Source organism: Ceratina calcarata, unplaced genomic scaffold (genome assembly GCF_001652005.2).
Source record: "Ceratina calcarata isolate Rehan_Ccalc_2016 unplaced genomic scaffold, ASM165200v1 scaffold2648, whole genome shotgun sequence".
Taxonomy (NCBI): domain Eukaryota; kingdom Metazoa; phylum Arthropoda; class Insecta; order Hymenoptera; family Apidae; genus Ceratina; species Ceratina calcarata.
This window is the reverse complement of record NW_017148636.1, coordinates 1-1,122: the sequence shown is the minus strand read 5'-3', so window position 1 is coordinate 1,122 and position 1,122 is coordinate 1. Positions and strand designations below refer to the sequence as shown.

General features: G+C 31.5%; 1 protein-coding gene across 1 annotated transcript; it reads left to right on the top strand.

The window, feature by feature from the left end:
• Nucleotides 1-359: 359 nt before the first annotated feature.
• On the top strand, nt 360-1,068 carry LOC108623386 (poly(A) polymerase type 3-like). The gene is made up of 2 exons (XM_018021844.2): nt 360-646; nt 721-1,068. Exons 1-2 carry the CDS (start codon nt 426-428, stop codon nt 989-991), a joined length of 492 nt encoding a protein of 163 aa, XP_017877333.2. The 5' UTR covers nt 360-425; the 3' UTR covers nt 992-1,068.
• Nucleotides 1,069-1,122: the final 54 nt, after the last annotated feature.

Here is a 1,122-nt window from a genome sequence, read left to right as displayed (position 1 = left end):
GATGCACAGATTTACTGTGAATGTATGAAATGTCTAGAACTTTGAATGTAGTAATCATCCACGATAACAGATATATCAATCTTCATAAAATATAAACATAAACGTGAGATTTCTGTGGCTAAGAATATGCACTTATTTATATAATTTCAATGATGAAAGTTATTTGTTTATATCTAACATAATTTTATTTAGTATTCTTTTTTCTTGGCAATTCTTATCAGTTCTCTGATTAGATAAAATTTCTGTTATTCTAATAGTGTTTATAATGTAATAAGTTTCAATCTTTATGTAAGTAAGCTTAAATGGACATATCAACTTTTAGGTATAAGAATTTGTTGATATCCTTTAAAATTCAAAATAAATGAAATTAGGTATCATTGATTATATTGTTTCAGGTCTCATCGTCGTGGTCCAACCGTCGTTCAATGAATGTCAAAATGTGGTCTTCACAAGGCAACAATTCGAATGCAAATGCTGCATCAAAAGAAGAAAAGAATCTACGTACATTGGGCATGACATCTGCTATCAGTGTAGCAGAACCAAAGCCAAGTGATCTTACTAGAACAAATGAACTAAAAGAAGCGTTGAAGCCGTATAATGTGTTTGAATCTGAAGAAGAGTTAAATCACAGAATGGAAATTTTAAGGTATTTTCTTATTAACATTGAGATTTATGATCTTAACATTGAGCACTGCTAACTATGTGTCGTTCTTTTACTAGTAAATTAAATACGTTGGTGAAACAATGGATACGGGACACAAGTATCGCCAGAAATATGCCACCCAACGTTGCTGAACAAGTGGGCGGTAAAATATACACTTTCGGTTCATACAGGTTAGGGGTACATCACAAAGGTGCTGATATCGATGCTCTATGTGTTGTACCGCGTCACATCTATAGGTCGGATTACTTTACGTCCTTTTTTGAATTACTCAAAATGCAAGAAGAAGTTACAGATTTAAGGGTATGTATCTCAGTTATCGTCAAGTAAATATAACAATAAGTTGCTTGTTTAATTTGAATTTTTTTCAAATAGCACTCGGGCTATAAGTAGGGCAATATATATTTAGAATGATCAATTAATTAAATAATAAAAGTCTTTACATAAACTCATTACAGGTG